General features: G+C 36.4%; 3 protein-coding genes across 6 annotated transcripts in view; 2 read left to right on the top strand and 1 right to left on the bottom strand.

Annotated features, from left to right (window-relative positions):
• Positions 1-4435, top strand: part of daam1a (dishevelled associated activator of morphogenesis 1a) — a 63561-nt gene extending 59126 nt beyond the window's left edge. For all 4 annotated transcript variants that reach the window (XM_051867503.1, XM_051867505.1, XM_051867504.1 and 1 more), the window contains 2 exons: positions 1288-1458; positions 3057-4435. In XM_051867503.1, coding sequence (XP_051723463.1) covers positions 1288-1458; positions 3057-3266 — 381 coding nt within the window. In that variant the 3' untranslated portion in view covers positions 3267-4435. The remainder of the gene's footprint in view (positions 1-1287; positions 1459-3056) is intronic.
• LOC127498287 (G-protein coupled receptor 135) lies at positions 4002-11598 on the bottom strand. Its single transcript, XM_051867507.1, has one exon. The coding sequence runs from the start codon at positions 10281-10283 to the stop codon at positions 8940-8942; it is 1344 nt and encodes a 447-aa protein (XP_051723467.1). The 5' UTR covers positions 10284-11598; the 3' UTR covers positions 4002-8939.
• Positions 11599-11728: 130 nt separating this feature from the next.
• jkamp (jnk1/mapk8 associated membrane protein) lies at positions 11729-19508 on the top strand. The gene is made up of 7 exons (XM_051867509.1): positions 11729-11876; positions 12066-12145; positions 14180-14334; positions 14501-14707; positions 17931-18112; positions 18206-18282; positions 18385-19508. Exons 1-7 carry the CDS (start codon positions 11873-11875, stop codon positions 18601-18603), a joined length of 924 nt encoding a protein of 307 aa, XP_051723469.1. The 5' UTR covers positions 11729-11872; the 3' UTR covers positions 18604-19508.
• The last annotated feature ends 251 nt before the right edge of the window (positions 19509-19759 follow it).

Here is a 19759-nt window from a genome sequence, read left to right on the forward strand (position 1 = left end):
TGACAGATTTTTATCCCCCTGCTCCATGCTGGCACACATAACTCAGACATATAGAAGTTAAATCACTGTTTTCGTTGGAGTTTATTGGGCTTCTGACCGTCTGTGTGGACATTGGAACCGCTGGAAACATGAACCTTAATCTTTAACTGCAATAGGCTGAAGATCAGTTTCAAAGGCAGGTTCTTCCAGTCTGATCCTGCTCATGAAGCTGCACATGAATTTGATGGCACTGCAGCTGTCGAGTTTTCTAGCTGGTTTTCTAAAGGGTTGGCAAAGGGACAGATGAGCGTTTGATCTTAGTGTGACATGAGGACCTACTCATGATTTCTGCAATATCTGGATACCTGTCTCATATTTTATTACATTTACACTCTACTGTTCAAAACTTTGGGGTTTGTACATTTTTGTTTTTTGAAGAAAATGAATATTTTTATTCAACAAGGATGCATTAAATTGATCAAAAATGACAGTAAATACATTTATAATGATTTTATTTCAAATAATTAATGTTCTTTTGATTTTTCTTTCCACAAAAATATAATAAGAAGAAATGTTTCTTTTGCACCAAATCAGCATATTAGAATGATTTCTGAAAGATCATGTGACACTGAAGACTGGAGTAATGATGCTGAAAATTCAGCTTTACCATCACAGGAATGAGTTGTATTTTAAAATATATTCAAATAGCAAAAAGTTATTTTAAATTCTAATCATATTTCACAATATTCCTATCTTTCTGTATTTTTGAACAGAAAAATGCATCATGAACAATAAAGACTATATTAAAAATCTTACCAACCCCACACTTTTAAACAGCAGTAAACAATATTACTGATCTGCCTGTATTGACACCATTGTTTGCGAACTGAACTGTCATCACTGTTTTCTCCAGAGATGCTGTATAGATAAAGAACTAAATTAATAACTAATGATTTTTTACAATAGAAATGAATCAATATTGAACTTATGTAAGCTGGACAATGACACTATTTGTACTGCTGTACAGCCAAAATTATGTTTCCTGCTATCAGAGTAAAGCTGCTTTGAAACGATCTGCATTGTAAAAAATGCTATATAAATAAAGGTGACTTGACTTGACTAGTGTACATGAGAAGCAAGGAGATCACTAGTTCATTCTAGTGGCCTGGACCTGAGTTTATTACGTCAGTTTTTGTAGTACTTTTATTGCTTACCAAGTTCAAGGGTCAAAATAATGATTATATGACATCATTATCATTATGAAAGAATCACACCCTCCTAAATGTCCTTGTCTTTCATTCTACACAGTTTGAGAATGCCGTAAAGCACTTTGGGGAGGACGCCACACGTATGCAGCCCGAAGAGTTCTTTGGCATCTTTGATCAGTTCCTACAGGCCTTCAATGAAGCTAAACAGGACAATGAGAACATGAAGCGACGCAAGGAAGAAGAGGAGCGCAGAGCCCGCATGGAGGCACAGGTAATGTGTCAAGAAGCATGCAGTGTGTCCATTTCAAACACATGTACACACATTCCCTCTCAAAAGTGTTGTACTAACGTCATTTTATAGACAAACTGTTCCCCTTTCTAAGCAAAAACTATTATGAATGACATACTATCATTATGAAACATACTAGGAATGTTGTACAACACAGCAGTGTTTCTGAATGAATTCCCGTTTTAAATGATGGCCCATTCATTGACCCTGCATCCCAATGTGCATACTATCCACCCTATCCGCCCTAAATAGTATTGAATATTACTAATGTCACATTCTACAGTTGTCAGCATTTGAAGTGGATCAAAAAAGTTCATCAAAGTTGTGCTAAGAACTAAATTGTCCCAAGAAGGTTTTAGGACAACTTTGATGAAAGGTTTTGATCCACTTCAAATGTTGACTACTGTATTTAGGATGGATAGTATGCACATTGAGACGCAGGCAAAGAGAGCCATTTACTTCATTCCTGAATGAATCAGCCATTTGAATGGTTTGAATGAATGACTCAATGATTTACTCATTTAGACTTTTACTGCCACCTACTGGCAGTTTTAGTTACCATATGAATTAAAAACCCATTAAAGGTATAGTTCACCCAAAAATAAAAATTCTGTCATCATTTACTCAACCTTAATGGCCGTTGTAGCCTGAAAGTTTGTGTAATAATAAATTCTATATTGAATGAAATACGCTATAATATTTATTTCTAAAGCAAATTTTGTAGTGTCTATTTGTTGCTTTTCTCATTTAACACAACAATGATTTTAAATTATCTTTTGGGGGTAATTTCTCTGCCAAATTTGATGTGCGATTAATTTGCTATTAATTAAATCGCCGCATTGTGTTATTAGATTAAAAATTTCAATCGCTTGACAGCCCTAATATATACACACTATTGTTCAAAAGTTTGGGGTCGATTAGGTTGTTTTATTGTTTTTGAATGAAGTCTCTTATGTTAATTTTGCATTTATTTGATCAAAAATACAATAAAAATCGTAATATTGTAAAGTGTTATTACAATTTAAAACAGCAATTTTCTATTTGAACATATTTTTAAATGTAATTCATTCCTGTGATGGCAAATGATGTCATGTGATCCTTCAGAAATCATTCTAATATGATGAATTGATGCTCAAGAAACATTTCTTATTATCATCACAATCACTGCTTGTCATTACTTGTCTGTATACACCAAGTCACAGTCATTTTTAGTCATTGTGTCAGGTTCGAAATAGAGTACATCTCAAAAATAAATCTATCTCAAGCATTTTTTTTCCAAAAGCATGAGAATTTGCAAATGCAACTGTACATTTTTTCCCCAGTAAAAATCCTTGTGTTTAAGCAAACTGAGAATTAATAAATATAAAGACATGCTACAGACTGAGGGGAAGGGGGTTATAAAGAATATGTTGCTTCTAATTGACAAAAAAAAAGTAAGCTGCCTATAGTATTCCCTGTGTAGTATGCAGTCGGTAGTACTGTACTATTCCACTGAGCAAGCTAAACACCCCCACAATGACAGACATTAAGACAAAAGGAAAACGTACAGTTGTGATTAATGGAAATATGTCTGTGAACAGCTCAAGGAACAGCGTGAGAAGGAAAGAAAAGCCCGGAAGGCCAAAGAGAACTGCGAGGAGGATGGAGAATTCGACGACCTGGTGTCTGCACTTCGATCTGGGGAGGTGTTCGACAAAGATCTATCGAAGATGAAGCACAACCGCAAACGTCCCGTCAAACAGAGCGCAGAAAGCAGCAGAGAGAGGCCCATCACCAAACTCAACTTCTGAGGAAGCTTTGCATGCGAGCGCTGCCTCCTGGTGGTAGAGCTGAGACATTACACTTGCGTGCACAATGCTCTACCACTGTTTATAACTGGAGAGGATATCCAGGCCCCATTTGTGCTGACTGCCAAAATACTTCTGAAAGATTTATAAAGGCTTTTCTAAACATGTAAATCAGTTGACAGTGTTTGTGTTGAAGATGACAGGAGTTGTGCACCAAGGAAACCGTAGTTCTCCCCACGGAAAGAATGAGCAGAAAGGGCTACATGCTTTATAAAGCATTAAAAAAACCCGGTGCTGAAATGTACACCCATTTTCGTAGTTTTGCTTCCCTGACAACCATAAACCCTGTTTATTTCTGTCAGGTCAGATACTGCATATGTTTTTGTCTATTTTTTGGTAGTGTACAAACTGAACTTTCTAGAAACAGGCCTTGTTTTGCAACGCTAAAAGTCAGTTTTTTGGAAGCAAAAGTGATATTTGCCAATTCTTGGGACTCAAATGACAAAGTCACTGATACTTGTATGGTGTGATCGGCCTAAGTAGTAAGTATTTCCTTTTGTTACACTTGTAACTCAAGCACAAGTGATTGTTTGGTAATAAAGGGTCCATTCCAGACCTGTTAAAGCACAATGCACAATTTTAGAAAAAAAACTCTTCTATGAAATGTTATTGAAATTAAAGTGTTTATTATAATCTACCGATGCCATGTATTAAATGTACTGACAGGAATTATAGTGGAAAACAATATGCTGAGATAAAATTTTGATTGAAAGTATATTGTAGAGACACAATGTCCTTTTTTTGCGGTTACCAAAAAGAAGATTCATTAAAAAGAGCTGTGGATGCGAAACATACATCTTAAGCAAACCAAACTGTCTGCCATGCATGTATATTCTTGTAATTTCTTTTGTTTGTGTTTAAGGTTGTATATATGTACATATACCCATTGTTAACTCTTCTGACCAAGGCTTTTTCTTAGTCCTTGACACAATTTTGTGCTAATAATTTTTCCTGTTGATCAGATGCCATTAAACCTTTTTCACTAATAGTTCTTTGTAATATTGTATTACTTTGTAATAGTTTCCTTTGTTGGCGGGATTGTTTCATTTTCTTTATTTAAGAATTCATTTGGATGTAAGATAAGTAATCAATAAACAAAACCCTGAGGGTCATTCCTTTGGTGTATGACTGCTGATTTGTGTTTCACAACCTCAATTCATTCTTGAACTGCAACAAAATTTAAGTGCTTCATAGCCATGATTACACAACATTACTGTAGTTAAAAATGAATTATAGTGTCAAAAAGTGATCTATGAAGAGTAATCAAACATAGTCATTACTTAAAAGAAGCAAAAATGGATAAAACAAATTCAAACTTTATTTCAGGCAAACTGTTTTCAAAGACATATGGCAATTTTTAATAGATGATCTGTCTGATATATTTAAAAAATAATAATAATTTGAGTATTTGAAAATGATAATGCATCTCTGTTATTGAAAACAAGGTAAGCTTGTTTAAATGGTAAAAAAAAAAAAAAAAAAAAAAAAAAAATTAATATGATCATTCTATGCTTGCTAATACCATCTTAAAAAATACATCCATTTGAAGGAATGTTTCGCATATAAAACACCATGTGCTTTTGTAAGACTGGATTATCAACATAATACACCTCTCTAGAGCTCTAAGACTGGTCTTACATTGAAATAAATACTGATGAATGGTTGAGGAAAAAGTCATATTTTCATAAAATATTAAAGACTTAGAAGCACTGATATATAGAAACATAAATGCTGGTTTAACACATCAAACTAATGAATGGCAGTCTGATGCTAAAGTGATACACATTTATAAAATTCATAATTTGATAAACTCATGCTGCAAGATAATGGAACTGTTCCAAATATTTCAAAACTGATATTAATGCACTCTGTAATCTGTAAACCATGCTACATCCAACAATTAAGGCAGTTTATTGGTTATATACAGGTTTTAAGTTGATCTTCCAAAACGCCATACATCAGAGAAAAGATTTAATCTGATTTCTTTTAAAAATATTATTTGACAGTAATATAATATATGCTTTTTTGGTACAGATTAATAAAAGGAAATTATATCCCATCCCTATTTTATTTGACTTGTTTATAAATGCAGTGTGATTTGGAGTCCTTTTACTGCATTATAGAAGGTAGTCATGGTTCTGGATGCCACAGCATGTTTTGAAAATGTATGTGTAAAGGGTGTGAACATAGGCTACAAGCAAAGAAATATATTTCACAATGATGAAATGAAAAGGTTATAGCCCTATTTCTTAAACGTCCATGTCAATATGACTGATCGTTTAATTAGTTACAAAATCATCTCATCTCTTAAGTTTGACTGTTAAAGGGGCTATATGAGAATGTGTGAACAGCTTGTAACGAAACTTAAAAAACGAGACCCGAAATTGTCTACGAAACTTCCTACATTGTCTAAAAAAAAAAAAGCCTGAAGACTGAATTTTATGTGAAGGACTCGGGACGTGACGTTTATAACACATGAAACAAATGTAATGTTCAGGATAAAGAGCTGTACTGTAATGTCAATGTGTCATGCAAAGAAAGGGGATTAATTCAGACTATAGTCAAAGACTATAGAATAACACAAGACGCGTCACATTATGAACGGGAGAAAGTGCAACGCGCAATATGGCGGAATAAGTTCCGCCTTCTAAATAAGAGCCAATCGCCGATTGGTAAAGTCATCGCGTCACTGCAGCGGCTGTTAGAAGCTCCGGTTTCTATAGAAACAGTCAGACGCGCGCCTCCGAAATGAGGCACGAGACGCGCATTTAGGACTGCGCATGAGCATTACGTTGATCCAGCCTGAAAAATACCGTTTTTTTGTCATGATTCGAGCGTTTAGAAACAAAATTTATGAGACAGTTGTTGTCAGATTTCATTGGTGATTTCAAATATGAAATTTAATCGAAAGCTTTGCAAACAGCTTTAGAGAATTTGATGTTCCTCCATTCAAAGAGATAGGAGCTGCACTTAGATGCCCGAGAGGCGTTTCAAAGATGGCCGCCGAGTGAAATGACTTGTCTTAAATGGACTTTGCTATAGTCTCACATAGCCAGATCTGTATAGTCTATATTGAATATACTTTATAATCGAAGTATCATAACAGTGTAATTTAATTACCTTATCATGATGCCAGTGAATTGCAGAGCTTCTGCAAACATATCCATGTCACTATGATCAGATGTTTTCTTAACGGCTGCTTTTTCACCTCTGTCATTTTTGTTGAGTGTTTACTTTATTGAGAGGAAAGTGCGCAGCACTCATTTACATATTCATCTAAACGTCACTCTCAGCATCGTGGACGGCGTCGGGATGTTATCGCTGCAAAGGTATTTCCAACTTCTTTTTACTTCTTAGCAAAGAACAAAGAAGAATGCCTTGAATCATGTTCAGTCTATCGTACATTACGTGTGCACGAGAGCAAGCACGAGCAGTAAGGTGCTGGCTGCAGTTCACTTAACGGCCACCGGTGTCGCTAATAATAATGGTTTCACTATTCTACATATAGCCCCTTTAATATTCCAGGTCAGCAGATAATGAAGATGTGGTTTTAGGCTATGTGAGAGATTTCTGTAAACCCTTCGGTTCTTTCACAGTGTTGTAAAGCATTTGCATTAGGCTCAAGAGTGACTTTCATCTTGACACTTCAGACACTATACACTAGTCTACACTCTTTATCTGCTGATTCATTACACTAATTCAATTAGGTATGCTTGGAGAGTTTGGTTTCAAATACAGGTTGGTGGTAGCAAAAGTGTTAAAACAAAGCAACGCTTTATAATGACTTAGCCTATAAGTAAATCATAAACATTATTAGAGTATATAATGCATAACAGATCTTAAATTCATGTACATTCATTCAATTTTAAATGTCATGGAAACTCAGACATTTTTATCGGCCTATTTATATTTAAAGCTGAAGAATGTAACTTTTTAACACTGTGTCATTATGAAAATTGTTTTGGGCGACCCGGTCAATACACGGACTCGACCAATGGCGAGAGTTGGGGGTGGGGTTATCTGTTTCTTCGCTAAGCTTCACTTTGACATTTTCACTAGGTGGTGCTAGTGACAAAAATGACATACTTCAGCTTTGAAAAAAAAAAAAAAAACAGGCAAAATAATGCTCTTTTAAACATTATATCATGTAATAATGTTAGTTAATGTACATTCAAATAGTTGGAACTGCCATGAAACTTGGATTCACAGCAGCCTATACTCCATTTATTTGAATGCACATGATTTTCTGAAATCGAAAGGCTACTACAGGTGACATTTTCCTTGCAGCAAAATGAAATGTTGTTGTAATAAAATATGTAAGAACGCACAATTTTTGCATTGTGACTTTATCCCTAATTAAATAAAAGTTATCAATAAAGTAATCTGCAAATTAAACATAATCTTAGCCAATCTTAGCCAATGCATAGCCGATCACAAATTATATAAACCCTACAGAAAATATCACAAATGTAATTTTTACAACAACTAAAAGGTGCAGTGTGTAAATTTTAGCGGCATCTAGCGGTAAGGTTGCGAATTGATATATAGAGAAACTACGGTGGCCAACACAGGACAAAGATGTCGTCGTCTGAGACAGCAGAGAGTAGACAGTCAAGCAAATGCGCACTGTAGAGCAGTTTGTCCGTTTGGGGCTGCTGTAGAAACATGCTGGCGCAAAATGGCGACTTAACATGTAAGGGGACCCGCAGTGTATGTAGATAGAAATGGCTCATTTTAAGGTAATAAAAACATAATGGTTCATTATGTAAAGTTTTTATACACCACTGAAAACATCGTTATGTATATTATATTGCATTTCTGTCAACAGATACTCCTAAAATTTACACATTGCACCTTTAATGGTTTGTGATTGTCAGCTCCTTCTGTCAAAATCTTAATTCTTGAACTAAATACTTAGAAATACATTTTTCATGTAGGCTAATTTTCTAGCTCTTTTAGGATGGCCCACACCAAAGAAAGACTTGGCTATTACCAGCATAAATATAATTTAAGGAGAAAATCTGATAGGGTTTCTATTATATATTTACTGTCTGAGCAAAATATCAAGAAATGGCCTGCAAACAATGTGAATGTGATATAAAATCATACCAAATACATGTGAAAATAAAGTTGGCCATTATTTTGTTTTTTAAAGTAAATGTATTGCAAAAATGTAATTGTTGAATCCTTCCAAATTCATATCTTACAGCTTAAAAGTGTAATAATGGCAAGATGGCGGCGCGCATAGACGCTGCGCTCAGAGCGCTACTTTTCATATAATTTCGTTGTACTTTTTTGTATAATGACAAATAAAGATTCTGATTCTAATGTCATTGCATTAGAAAAGAAAATCAAACCAAGTGGAATCTGAAAACAAATGCTCCACTAACGTCCAAATCCAAACGTGTTTTTTTTTTTTTTCTCCATCTGAAACCTAGCAAACTTCTCTTTGTTTGTGCTATATGTTTTCTTAAAATAAAGTCCACTTGACTTGATTTTGTTATCCAGTGTAATAAATGTAATTTTAGATTTTAAAGTGTGACCCAAGTAAATGTTTGGGCCCACCTGTAGCACCTCCCGTCGTTTTCATTTAAGTCATCATAAAGTGTGGCCGCATTACAAACTGGTGTCAGCAGTCTCAACTTTGGGCACCGCCGGTTCAGTGATTGTATCCGGATGCGCATCTCTGCAGAAGAACACAGCCGGGTTTTTACAGGCCCACATGGCCACATCTCCCCCGTTGGCCGGGCTGGAGGAAGACAAGCGGCTGTTTGCGCCGTGCCGGCTCACGTACCGGTCCCGAATCCGGTCGGCCCGTGTCCGGACCGCGTCCCTGCGCTGCGTCTGCGTGGACAGGTACGCAGCGATGTTTCTAGTCCTGTATCCCTCCTCTCTGCTCCGGCCCAACAGCATGGATATATTCGGGTTCCTTATGGCATAAATCAACGGGTTTATGGCACCGTTAGACCACGCCATCCAGATAGCCACAGTATCCATAGCGGGATTGAAAGAGTACCTCCCGAGCGCGGTGATGATACCCATCAGGCAGTAGGGCCCCCAGCAGAAGATGCTGAACACGATCATGATGAGCACGGTGGTGGCGGTGCGCATCTCGCTGTAGAAGCGCAACAGGTGCGCGTAAGTGGTCACCGGCCGCACCCTGATCTCCGACAACCGGACGGTTTTGCAGATGTTATAGTGGCAGAAGCACATGAGGGCGAAGGGAAGCAGGTAACACACTACTATTAAAGCAATACTGTAGGCAGTGCCCATCCTGGAGGTGCCCGAGTGGAACACATACATGCAATGGTAAAAGCCCTGTTTGTGCACCACCAAGCGCCCGGAGGTCTCCATAAGCAGGTACCAAGGAAACGAGAAGACCACCGCGGAGAACCAAACGGCCACCAGGAGCTGGATCGCTCTCCTCCGGCCAATTTTGGCTTGCGGCTGCCTGACGATAGCATAATACCGGTCGAATGAGATAAGAGTCATGGTCAAGGTGGAGATAATACCGAAGCAGGTGTTAAAAAAGCCGTTGGCGATGCAGAAGGGCTCCCCAAACATCCACTTGCCATCCTTGCTGAAGAGCATCATGAAGGAGAAGGGCAAACAAAGAACGGCCGTGAGAAAATCAGAGAGGGAGAGGGACATTATGAAAGCGTTAGTGACCGTTCTCAACTGCCTGTGTTTGATTATAACCACCACAACCGCTGAGTTACCCAGACTGGACAGTAAGAAGATGGCCAGCAGGAGCAGCGCCTGCGCGGCTACCGCGATGCCCTGGAGAACCGAGTTCCCCTCCGAACTCCACACTGGGGTGTTCATCTCGCCCCCGGCTGTATAGTTGCTGGCCTGAGTGCTCAGGCTGTTTACAACTGGTTTGATGGTCACAATCTCTAAAATGAAGCCCAAACCTGACATGTTGTCCACGGTCGTGTTGCTGATGCCGGGGAGATCCATTGGACACGGTTAGGGCGCATCCACAGGGTGGAAGAGAATTCATCCCTTGTCAGTGTCTCCCGTGTCCGTATCACAGTAAAATGAGTATGCGCTACGATGTCACAGATGGTCCCTATGTGGTCATTTAATGCCATACACTGTGCTTGGGAGTAAATAATGCACCCCTTTCCCTCCCCTGTTACAGATTGAGCCGACAATGCTGCTCGCTTACTGTTAATGCGAGACGAAACGTTGTCATTCCTCTAGGGGGCGCTTGGAGGCCCAGAAAGCAATTTCACCGTTGAGACGCATTCAGATTTTAAGACAGTTTGTGTTTTACTGGAAACATTTTTGTCTAAAGTTTTTAACAGTTTTAAGTATTATAATTTAACGGATTAATATCGGAAATGCAAATGGAATTCGGAAATATCAATGTCTATAAAAGTAATTTAAAAATGCCTCTTCGAATGTGCATCAGCATCTGCGATTGGTCCATTCTGATAAGCGCTGAGAAAAGTAACAGGCACCGTTTGCTCTAGTTCAGTAGCTGTTGGGGCTACATGTACACCTGATTGATTCCCAGTTGAATCAAAAATACTCATTGTCAGATGAATTAGGAATAGTTTACTAACATACCAGTCTACGACTACTGAGTCTACCTAATAAACATAAACATCAGCCAAAGTGAATTCGAGCAAACAAACTGTGATTGGTCCATCCTCACAAGTGCTGTGAAAAGTAATAAGTATCATGTGACACAGCCGTTTACTTCAGTAGCAACCTGGAAAATATTTTATTTTGACACGGTAAAACTTGAATAATCAATTAATTAAAAGAGTGTTTAATTGTTTGTCTAGCCCGTTGTATCTGACCAACGCCAGCCCATTTTTAGACACCGTTTCATTGTAATCACCGCTCTACATGCTTGCTTTATTTCTATTATACAGATGCAGGCCCCTGCACCTCCCCGTGACGTTTGAAGCCGTTGCCATGACACCGGACCAGATTTTTTTCCCAGCTGAATTACGCACTTTCTTATGAAGATTGGTTTCATTTGTTGTGCTTTGTGCGCACGCAGCCGTTGATGCAAACCTGCAATCGGTGCCATTATCGTAGTGTATATTTTATATTGTGTATTTTATTTTTTTTTTGTAATTTGTTTAACTACTTTATTTTAAATCTGTCTATCTATCTATTGCGTTTTGGGTGTGTTTGGAAAATTCCCTTGAAGATGGTTGGTTCAATATTATATTATTATTGAGATGGTTCAATATTATAATTTTATAAATAAATAAGTAATAGACACAATCATTCAACTTAAAAAAATGAGTCAGTCTCTCATTGTGAATAAATGATATGGTGATGCATATATACATAATGGATCTGAATGACTGTCATATGTATTTACATGCATATCAGAGAATATACATCTGACCAGTGAGTGGCGCTGTTAAACGATTCAGTCTTTAGCAACAACGTCCCACATTCACGTGAAGAAGACGGATGTGTTTATTCTTCCGGTTTCTGTTACGTCGTTTAGATCGGTGCGGTTTAAAATCACTAAAAAAAAAACCTGGGCATATTGATCGCTTTGTAATGCTGCATATGACATGGGTATGTAAAAACAAACAATATTAAATGCTAACAGTTAATGACAATATCTATTTCAGCCATAATTGTTTTTTTTTTATTTTGCTGTTGATAGAATCGCTAGTTTATTGGCATAACAACAACATTCAAATATGTCTTTATTTTGAATTAAAGGATGTTTTTTTAAATGTTGTTTCTCTGGCTGTAATGCAGCTGTAGCAATGAGCTCCACTTGTCCTGGGCTGTACTGTGGAAGGACCATCATAAATGAGTCTATTGAAGGAGAATGTGGGGTAAGTGCCTCATATTAATTTAATGGGTCCGAATAAAACATACACATATTGTGTAACTGTCTGATTACAGTGTGTACTCATGCAAGAGCTCATATTGACAGCACAGTTGTGTATATAAGCACCATGATGTGCGTTTTACTAGTTCACCATTGTTTCTTTCGGCAACACTTTGCATTAAGGTTTCATTTATTATGCTAAATAAGTTAACACGAACAATGCACAATACTTATACAGCATTTATTAATCTTAGTTTATGTTAATTTCAACACTTACTAATATTGTTGAAATCAAAAGTTGTATCTGTTAATATTAGTTAATGCACTGTGAAATAACACAACCAAACAATAAATAATTGTATTTCTATGAACTAGCATTACATTAATGTACTACCAACATTAATAAATGCTTCAAAAATATATTCCTCAATGTTACATTTTTCAAACTGGGGTCCTGGGACCCCCTGGGGCCACAGGGGAGTGACAGGGGGGTCAGTGGAAAAGTCTAGATTAAAATAAATAAACATTTTGATTATAATAAATAAATAATACTTAAACGATACATTCTTATACTGAGCAGAAAAATATGATAATGTAATAAACTAATTTTAGATTTATAATATTAATTTTTCAGTGTATAAATTTGGTGTTTATAAAAGATTGCATTTGTTAACATTTGTTAATGTACTTTGAACTAATATGAGCAAACAATGAACAACTTACATTAGCAAAGATTAATAAATACTGTAACAAATGTATTGATCACTGTTAGTTCATGTTAGTAACTACATTAACTAATGTTAACAAATTAACCTTATTGTAAAGTGTTACCATTTAATTTAAGAATGGGGGTCCCTCACACAAGGATGATCATATTTGGGTGTCTGTGGGACCAAAAAGATTGAAAACCCCAGTGTTAGATAATGCATTAGCTAATGTTAAAGGCACAATATGGAAAATATTCAAAAAACACTAAAAATGTTATATATTTTGTTGACTTGTGCACTTACATTATCCCAAATGTTTCCAACTATGTTTAAATCCAGAGAAATCAGCAGTTTTAACCAGTGACACGGTCCATGTCATTGTGTCGCCTGTCAGTGACATCATATCCGCGCTACCCTCGATTTCTGTTCTTTCTTCCGTAGAAACCATGCAAACACCAAAGTCACATTACTATATTATGTTTTATTAGATAGGTGAACAACTGTTTTTGATACTTTTATCGACAGAAAACTAATCATTTTTATATAATTCAACAGGTTTAGTCTTATTTGTTTGAATCTCTTGTTTTTTTTATTTAGTTAGTACTATGCCTCAGAGACAATGCTATTTTGTCAAGTAGCTAACATAGCAAAATCAGAAAGAGCTTTATCTGTAGTAACAGTAATACAGCATTTTCTCCACCATACAATATATTTTAAAATTAATTACCTGCCATTTAGCAACACAAGTTATCCAGCTTTTATTAATATGATATTCTAATATCGATCTAGTTTACTGAAGTGTGCAACAAGTGTCTTATATCAGCCACCGAGCAAACACACAGTAATGTCATAACTTAATTTTCAACACACTCAAATGTATTTCAGTATGATTGTTTTGACCAAGTAAAACAGCGCTGTGTTACACCACAATTTTAATTAGTCAGATAAAGTGAACTGTATTAATAGTAATTCAACATTTTAATGAAATTAAATAATGTGAATTTAAATGATTAAATGTAACTAACAAAGTTCAAGTTCACGGATGGAGGCGACGAACGTTAAACACAACTTTAATTGTAAAATAAACGGCAAATGAAACTATCTTTTTTTTAGCGACCTCTAGTGGCGAAACTTACATACTGTGCCTTTAACAATTGAGACCTTATTGTAAAGTGTTACCTTTATTTCTTTGTAAGTCCATTAGTTATTCCTAACTGCAACAGCTGTCACCTGATCATTCAAGAACAGTTCTGCTTGTACTCGTTGCACAGTTGTTGGTTTTTTTGTGGACTGTATTCAATTTAATAACCTTTACCATTCTCATTATAAAGGTTTGTCCTCGTGGTCAGAGGACAAACCTAGAGAAGATCTGCATGAAATGCACTGGATCTCCTGAGCTGTATGACTGGCTGTACCTGGGCTTCATGGCGATGCTGCCTCTGGTCCTGCATTGGTTCTTTATTGAGTGGTATTCTGGGAAGAAAAGGTAGTCGGCAGAATTTTCTTGTGCTAAACAATAGTAAGATATATGAGGCAATAATATTGTGTGCATCTGATTTTTTTTTGCAGTACTATGCCTTAAACTTAACTGATAATACATCTTTAAAGTGAGCTTTCCAAACTAACCTATGCTTTCTTAATGTCATCTCCAGTTCTAGTGCCCTTTTCCAGCATATCACCGCCCTGTTTGAGTGCACAGCAGCTGCCGTAGTGACTCTGCTGCTCAACGATCCCGTCGGCCAGCTGTCTATACGTTCCTGTGAGGTTAAGATGCTTTCTGACTGGTACACCATGTTGTATAACCCCAGTCCCGACTACGTCACCACGCTGCACTGCACGCAGGAGGCTGTTTTCCCTCTGTGAGTGCCCTTTACATTTGATTTGATCTGAAACACCAGTTATTTCTGTTGCTTTCTAGGGGTGTATCTAGAGCTGCATGATCTGGATAGATCGAGAATCACAGTTTTTTGTTTGTTTGTTTAAGTTGGAGATTACAATTCTCCCATGATTCTGAATAGACAACTAAGCAATAACATGTCATTTATTAGAGATTCTGACAAAATGTTAATTGCTATTTAAAAATATTGAATTAATTTGAATTATTTTTATTTTTTATAATCTAAATGAATAGTCCATTTACAGACTCAGTGTTATTTGAACAAATCTTTTGAGTGAATGATTCAATGACATTTTTTTGACAGTCACTAGTCGCCACTTACTGGTGTAATGATGTAATTATACAATCTTTATTTGAAGCATCAAGTTACTTTCAAAAGGTGATTTGCGCTATTTTGATAGCTACCGTAGACATCAGTGTTTATTTCCGAACTATAAACTTTTATCCCATTCTGTTATTTTGAATTATTGTCACACAATTAATGATACTGTGTGTATACTGTATGAAAAGACTGATTGTGAAGCTGTTTCATACCTATACACGACAACTGCTCTCTCTGGATCAGCAGCAGCACCAACACAGATCTGAATGTTTGCTGTGATCGTGAAATAGACATTGCCAAATCATTGTCATTTAGGAGTAAGATTGTGTGGGTGTTTGCATTGCAACATTTTAACAATTAATCATGCAGCTCTAGGTGTAACAGTACACTCATGTCATCATTCTGTCTGATACACAAATACTGATCTCATGATACTTTAAACAGAGCCAAAATAGTTAAAATGCTTTTTTTAAAGACATGATAAACATTTAAAGGGCAACTTCACCCCCAAATTAAAATGACCTCATGATTTACTCACCCTCAAGCCAATCATAGGCATATATGACTTTCTTTTTTTCAGATGAATACAATTGGAGTTATATTAATGCCCTGGCTCTTCCAAGCTTTATAATGGCAGTAAATAGAGGATGAGATTTTGAAGCCCAACAAAGTGCATCCATCCATCCTAAAAGATTAAAATAATTAGCTTCCGACAGATGGCCATACGCATCGATTTACGGCACATGATGTATTGATGAACACTGAAGCGCAGAGGAGAGAACAAACACCGGTTACGAATTAGAAGTCTAAAACGAGAATTTTTAAAGAGAAATGTCAGAGGACTTTGATATAGGAGTTTGTTGCCCAGCCCTATTTGTTTGAACAGCAAGAGGCGTCAAAGCTTACGACACTCCTACATCGCGTCAGGGGTTACTCTTTTGACGTAAGTCGACATGCGTACGGCTGTCTGCTGAAAGCTAGTTATTTTAGTTTTTGAAGTTTTAAATATGGATATTTTTCTTACACAAACGCATTGCTTTGCTTTAGAAGGGCTTTATTATCCCCCTGGAGCCATGTGGATATCTTTTTTGATGGATGGTTGCACTTTTTGGGCTTCAAAATCTCATCCTCTATTCACTGCCATTATAAAGCTTAGAAGAGCCAGGACATTATTTAAAAGGGTCATGACATGAGAAATCTAATTTTCCTTGATCTTTTGGCATATAAGAGGTCTTTGTATCATTAATACATCCTGCAAGTTCCATAACTTAAAACGTCCTCATCATTAATAAAAAAAAACGTTTATATAATCAAGCTGGAAAAATACTTTGTCTGAATCCGAGGTGGCATGTGACGTCATAGGGGCACAATCATTTGCATACGGCTGCCTCTGGAGCAAGACAACAACACCTATTTTTACATCATTGCATCATTGTCCCCGCCCACTGATGTTCAGTCAATGAGCAGAGAGTGGATCTAAAGTAGGCTTAGTTGTTTACGATAAGATTGTGATGCCACGCAGACTTTGTGCTGTTCCTGGCTGTGGAAAAACATAATCTTTGCATGAGCTGCCGATCGAATCCCGATGTCAGAGAAAAATTGATTCAGTTTATTTTTATATTTCACTCTGGAATATTTGGTAATTCAGTTGCAGTATCGACACAGGCTTTGCAAACAGATTTTTACAATATGGATTCGATAGCAACACCACAAACATCTAAGTAACAGTGTTCATTCTAATGCCTGATCTGTGATCAGTGATAACTGATGTGTAATTATTCAAGGTCAGGTTCCGATTTTCTTTGTCCCAAAATTGTTTAATACTGTTTATGCATCAGTAAATCAAGCCAGTAAACGATCAACTTCACATTGTTTCTCTTAGTAGCATGAAAATAATCAGATTTTTTACATACGGCTGAAGCTGTCAATCACACAGCGCGAGTTTATCTACACACGTGCCAAAAGTGCCTTTATAATGAATGACGCTGTTACACTGCAGAACGAAGCTCTTAGGCTAACATTACTGTATTTACAGGATTAGTTAATATAACCAATTTGTTAATTCGTTAATAGTAAAAGTATCCGAGAGGGTTCCACGTGTAATACGTATTTCAAATGCAAAGATGTCAGCCAATCAAAGTAGTGCGCTTTTACACTGAAGTGTCACAGTAGACACGCCCCTTCAAACAGAGCGTTCAAGCCAGAGGGCTAAAATCAGGATAGAAAAATGCCTTTTATTTCTAAATTATGACAATTTTTGATGTAAAAATCGTACTAACATTATAAGTGCACCTCAGGACACATAAAATACTAAAAAAAAATCCACTTCATGACCTCTTTAATATAACTCAGATTGTCTGAAAGAATAAAGTCATATACACCTAGGATGGCTTGAGGGTGAGTAAATCATGGGGTAATTTTCATTTTTGGGTGAACTATCCCTTTAAGGAAAAAGTACTGTTCATTAAAATGCTAAATTTTGTATTACATCAGGGGTACACTTGAATAGACTTGGACTTGGTCCTTTTCCCCCATTCACAGAGCGCAATGGAGACACATTTCATAGCTAAAAATACAGAATTATGTTAGACACACATTCTTGCACTCTGTCCCTGACAACATGTATGTAAAGTTGTATATATAAAATATAGTATTTTGTTTAGTAATGTATGTAATTTTTAATTTATTAATAATAATTTATAAATATGTAAGCTTAAATGAGTGACCTTCTGGGTTTACCATATTTGACATATCCATAATACATATTGTCAGGCTCCCGGATCTTCCAGGGGAGGTGGGATGTCTGTATTTTTGCACTACATTGAGACACGATACATTATTACACCCCTATGCTTTTTTTCAGGTACACCATTGTGTTGATCTACTACGCCTTCTGTCTGGTTTTCATGATGCTTTTGCGACCACTTTTGGTTAAAAAGATTGCATGTGGCTTAGGCAAGACCGATCGTTTCAAGAGCATCTATGCAGCGTTGTACTTCTTCCCGATCCTCACTGTCCTGCAGGCGGTTGGAGGAGGACTTCTTTGTGAGTGTCGTTTATTTATTTTTTTTAATGAATATTTGAGAATGTACCTAGTTGACATTTGTGTTTTTATATTTCCCTTTCTTATTTTATCAGACTATGCATTTCCATATATTATTTTGGTGTTATCGTTGGTCACGTTGGCAGTTTACATGTCAGCTTCAGAGATACAGGTAAATATATTGTTATTATATGTTTTTTGTAATGTCACGGTGCTTTTTATCTCGTATTCAAAGACAAATGTGTTAAAACTGTTTGTGTCTTATCTCCCGCAGTCTTTCAAAAACCTTGTGGCTAAGAAGAAACGCCTCGTGGTTCTCTTCAGCCATTGGCTCCTCCATGCATACGGAATCATTTCCATATCCCGACTGGATAAACTGGGGCAGGATTTGCCTTTGTTGGCTCTGGTGCCCGGACCCGCTCTCTTCTACCTGCTAACGGCCAGGTTCACAGAGCCGAATAGAATTCTGTCCGAGGGTGGGAATGGACACTGATGTCACTTCCTTTTGTAGGAGAATCGCCTTCCCCACAAACTTGCATGTTAGAGCTCTATACAGATGCTGTGGACCGACTTAAAGACACCTTTTGCATGGACACCAAAAAGCCATAAAACATTTAGTTATTGCTTATGAAATAGTATGTTGCCATAATGTTTTCGGTTACGTCTATGAATATTTTTGATTGCTTGTATTGAATGGAGATCAAATGTAATACTTTGTAAATAACGTTCTTTTCTTTAATGTTTTCCTTTGAATCCTGAAAGCGAGTTTTGGAAAGTAAATTTTTTGTAAATTTATGGTAACTTATATTATTCATTATACTTTGCGATTTGTATCTATTGTCAAGAATAGTTACAAATCAAACATCTGTTGTACTGTACAATGTAATGGACATTTTTTGTGTTATATATATGAAACAGCTGGTCTGTGAATTTCTTGAGTGCCCTGAAGTAATGTTGACAATTTTCGTATGACAAACTTTCTTGTGCCAAATATAATTGTATGTATTTCAGCTTTCTATTCATGTGCGGTTAAATGATAATAGTTTAACACTATAAAATGAATATTGTGACAAAATGTATTTGCATGTGGCATTATATGCATGTTTTGCTGCTGAATATGTAAATCTGCATATACATTGTATTGTGAGAATCTATGTAGTTTTCAATGTTCTCAGACACTCATCCTTTACAACTTGACTAAAGATTTTTTTAAACATGTATATTTATAAGTTCTATAGTTATGTGTGGAATATAACAAACTGATTAGAGATATTAATGTTTTAAACAGTTTTATTCAACATGCAATATGTTGGTGGCGAGTTACATCCATGCCCATCAGATCAATGAAAATGAATGTTTCTCAACCGTGTGACTTGTTGAATAAATTATTGTGACAGATTTTTGGATAGATGTGATTTTTTTTTTTTTTTTAACAGTTCTAACAAAAAAAATTCTAATTTTTTTTTTTTTTCAGTTCTCAGATTCATGGAAATTAATAACATGTTAGGTAAAGGAACTTGCAGTAAAAGTTACAGTAAGGTTCCATGTTTCTGTAGGTAAGGTAAGTACATTAGTTAACATGACCTAACAATGACCAATACAGTTTTTATTAATCTTAGCTGATGTTAATTTCACAATATCATGTATTT

This window comes from Ctenopharyngodon idella, chromosome 17 (genome assembly GCF_019924925.1).
Source record: "Ctenopharyngodon idella isolate HZGC_01 chromosome 17, HZGC01, whole genome shotgun sequence".
NCBI classification, from domain to species: domain Eukaryota; kingdom Metazoa; phylum Chordata; class Actinopteri; order Cypriniformes; family Xenocyprididae; genus Ctenopharyngodon; species Ctenopharyngodon idella.

Coding starts and splice junctions, on each gene's coding strand:
- LOC127498287 (XM_051867507.1), bottom strand. CDS start 10,283: ATGGATCTCCCCGGCATCAGCAACACGACCGTGGACAACATGTCAGGT.
- jkamp (XM_051867509.1), top strand. Junction 18,113..18,205: donor GGTTGGAGGAGGACTTCTTT/GTGAGTGTCGTT, acceptor TTATTTTATCAG/ACTATGCATTTCCATATATT. Junction 18,283..18,384: donor TGTCAGCTTCAGAGATACAG/GTAAATATATTG, acceptor TATCTCCCGCAG/TCTTTCAAAAACCTTGTGGC.